This window comes from Acanthisitta chloris, unplaced genomic scaffold (genome assembly GCF_000695815.1).
Source record: "Acanthisitta chloris isolate BGI_N310 unplaced genomic scaffold, ASM69581v1 scaffold10868, whole genome shotgun sequence".
In the NCBI taxonomy this organism is placed as follows: Eukaryota; Metazoa; Chordata; class Aves; order Passeriformes; family Acanthisittidae; genus Acanthisitta; species Acanthisitta chloris.
Genome location: NW_008686462.1, coordinates 24,887 through 28,033, shown reverse-complemented (window position 1 = coordinate 28,033; position 3,147 = coordinate 24,887). Strand labels below are relative to the sequence as shown.

At 49.1% G+C, this 3,147-nt stretch overlaps 1 protein-coding gene across 1 annotated transcript in view; it reads left to right on the top strand.

The window, feature by feature from the left end:
- Positions 1–3,147, top strand: part of ST3GAL2 (ST3 beta-galactoside alpha-2,3-sialyltransferase 2) — a 6,948-nt gene extending 3,801 nt beyond the window's left edge. The window contains exon 6 of the mRNA XM_009080142.1: positions 3,136–3,147. Coding sequence (XP_009078390.1) covers positions 3,136–3,147 — 12 coding nt within the window. The remainder of the gene's footprint in view (positions 1–3,135) is intronic.

The following is a 3,147-nucleotide window of genomic DNA, read 5'->3' as shown; positions in this document are numbered from 1 at the left end:
GGGGGAGCGGAGACGCTGGGTACCAAAGCGGGTACCAAACCCTCTGGCAGCAGTGCCGGCATCCGGCGAAGGGCACACTCGCGGCTCCTGGCTGCCCTGACAGTGTTTTTTCTGGCTGACTTCCTTCCCCTACCCCCCGTTTTTTTGGTTTTAATTATTATTATTATATTGTTATTTTTATTTAAGCTGTCCCACTAGGACTTGCGACCACTTGTGTCTCCCTGGCAGGGCGGCCGCAGGCAGGAGCATGCTGCACGGCCGGCGCACCACTGTACTGTACATAGAGGAGATGTAGGCAGAGGCTACAGGCAGGGAGGAGGTGCCCAGGCTTACCCACCTGGCAGAGGTAGTCCTCATCACGTGGTGCCTGATCTAGCACCCGTCGCCTCCTGCTCCGCTGGGAGAGGGAGAGACAGTGCTCTGACCCAGGGCTAGGAGCAGGCGGGCAGCTCAGCCCATAGCCTCTGTGTACATGGGTATTTCTGCACACAACTGTCTTAAAACAACTGGTTTTTTTAAAGGTCAATAAAAACCATGCATCAAATCTGCTCGGTGTGTTTCTTCGGATAGCCCTGGTTGCTGTGCCTTCACCTGTACCCAGACCCAGGCAGTGGTGGGGACAGGAGGGAAAGGGAATGGGAGAGCTGATGGAGCCCAGAAGATGCTCTGCTCTTTCCTCTCCTGGGCCAGACATCAGCCACCATCTGTGGTTAACATCCCCCCACCGGGGCAGGAGCAGAGCCTAGCCCCATGCCTGGGTGCCCAGTTGGCAGAGCCCTGGCACAACACCTCAGGCCAGAGCCCACCGGTCAGTGATGGACACCCAGACCCCACACCCATGTCCCAACCCCCCTGGACTCTAAAACAGGCTCTGGTCCCACACAGTCCATGCCCCTGAGCCCCAGCTCAGCAGAGGGAAGGACCTGGACAAACTGTTGAAGGATCTAATTTTGAATGCAGGTGCAGGAACAGGCAGGGGAAGGTACTTTCCTGGTGTGAACCAGCAAGGACAGAGCTCACTCCAGCTCCTAAGGCTGGACAAGCCTACTGTGCCTGCAGGATCCCACCCAGACGACCAGAGAGTTTGGATCCTGAAAGACACGCAAAGCTCTGGCATAACAAATGGTCAAATTCAGGAGTAGTTAAAATGCCTCTTTATTAATATACAAACCTAGCAACATTTAAGCCAACCAAAACATGAAATGAAATCAAGCATGATATAAATACAGCATACATGACAACATGGCCTCAGTGGAGAGCAGCAAACTCACCCTGACTTGTGCGCTTGGGAACAACTGTCCACGTCCTCTGCCATGGGGTCTGGCAATCAAAGCAACTTTGTCTCTCCTAAACCCCTTCAAATCTAAACCCAGCAGAGGTGAGACCACTGTTCCCCTCAAAGAAACAGCACCTGGCACGAGGTGTCTATGACCCCACATTGCAAAGGGGTTAAAAACCTCTCCAAGCTGCTAGAAATGACCTGCTGTCCTTGCCAGGACCCTGCAAGGGGAGAGGGAGACAGCCGTAGTGGATGGGGAACCACACTGCTGAAGTTGCCCCTTGCTCTTCCCACCTCAGCTACATCCATTGCACAACATTCACAAGCGTAAGGCACTAGAAAAGTGTTTTCGCAGGTTCAAAATTCAGTTGTTCTTGAAATTTCAGCAGTAGCACACGTCAGAAATCCTGCCAGCCCTTTAAAATCTGGTCTCAGGAGACACAAGCATGAAGGAGTTTGGATGAGTGTCCTGCTACAAGCCTGACCAGGAGATGGAGGAGAACCCATCAAGGATTTCAGGGACATTAGTCTGCCTCTGGTTATACTGGAAGAAGTGAAATCTGTACCACTACAGGAAAAGTAGGGAATTTTAGCGTGGAAAAAAAATCTTAGTGCCAGGGTGAAAGGCGACAGTGGAGGAATTTTCTCCATACACACAAAATGGATCAGGTTCTAGCTGGGATGGCTGACAACTCCCAAGTATCTGCTCTGCTTGTAGCAGGTGTCAAGAATCCACGTGGGAAGACTGACTGTTACCAGCACTGGCAAATCAATACATATTAACGTGAACACCTTCCTCATTATACTGTAGCACTCTGTGGAGATACTTTATCCCTAGCAGGAAGGATCTCTAACACAGCACATCAGCACAGCAAGTAACACCTGCAAAGCAGCACTCTGGATTGTGCTGCAACCCAGAAACCAGCCTGACATGGGGAATCCAGCACTGCTTTGAGACAAATGGGAGATGAGAAGTCTCAGAGCCATCTGAGCAAACATTATGGGCAGCAGATCCCCTCCACTCCCACTTCTCCCGACTTCTGCCTGCAAACGTCAGCTGGTACAGCAGGGAAGCATTCAAGCAGAGAACTCTGTTTCCTTTAATGCAATGGGACACTCAGAGAGTACTGTGCACCAGCCCAGGCTTCTTTAAAGAAAGAAGAAACCCCATTATACCACAAGGAAAAAGTTAATAAATCCATTTCTGGAGGGGAAACCAAACAGGAAGGTGTCAGCCCAGCAGCTGTATAGGCATGGGGGATCCTGGCTCAGTACAAATTCCAGCTTTATACTGCAACAGCAGTTCCACCATCCCTCAGTGCTTGTTCAAAAAACACCAGCTCTGGGTGCTCAGCATGCAGCTTTCCAGGAAGAAAATCAAATGCCAGGCACAATCAGTGCCCAAACACCTCACCTAAAGCTTTAAGGCATTTATAAATATTTAGTCTTTTATTCCTCTCTCAAATGTAAGGACTACTCGTGCCAAGGGCTATCAGCATGCTGCTACAGCCAAAATGCTTAAGGAGAGTTTAAAGTGCAAAGAAAATTTTCAAATGCTTTTTAGTGACAGCTTGAAGTCTTCTGATAACACTAACCCCTCCTTCCTCAAGGCCTGTTCTCTGACTGGAAGCTTATTTTTTTACATAAAAATCCAAATAATCAGTTAAGGAAAACACAGAAACATCCTGAAATGGGCAGAAATTAATCTGACCAAGTATTACAATAGGCTCATCTGGGAAGACAAATCTGAAGGTTGTGAATGTTTTGCTTGACATTGTCAGCAGCCAAGTGTTGTGTTTTAAACAAAAACAACTTATGCTCCTTCCCCTGACATGGCAACTACCTTGTTTTTACAGATTGCTTCCTAA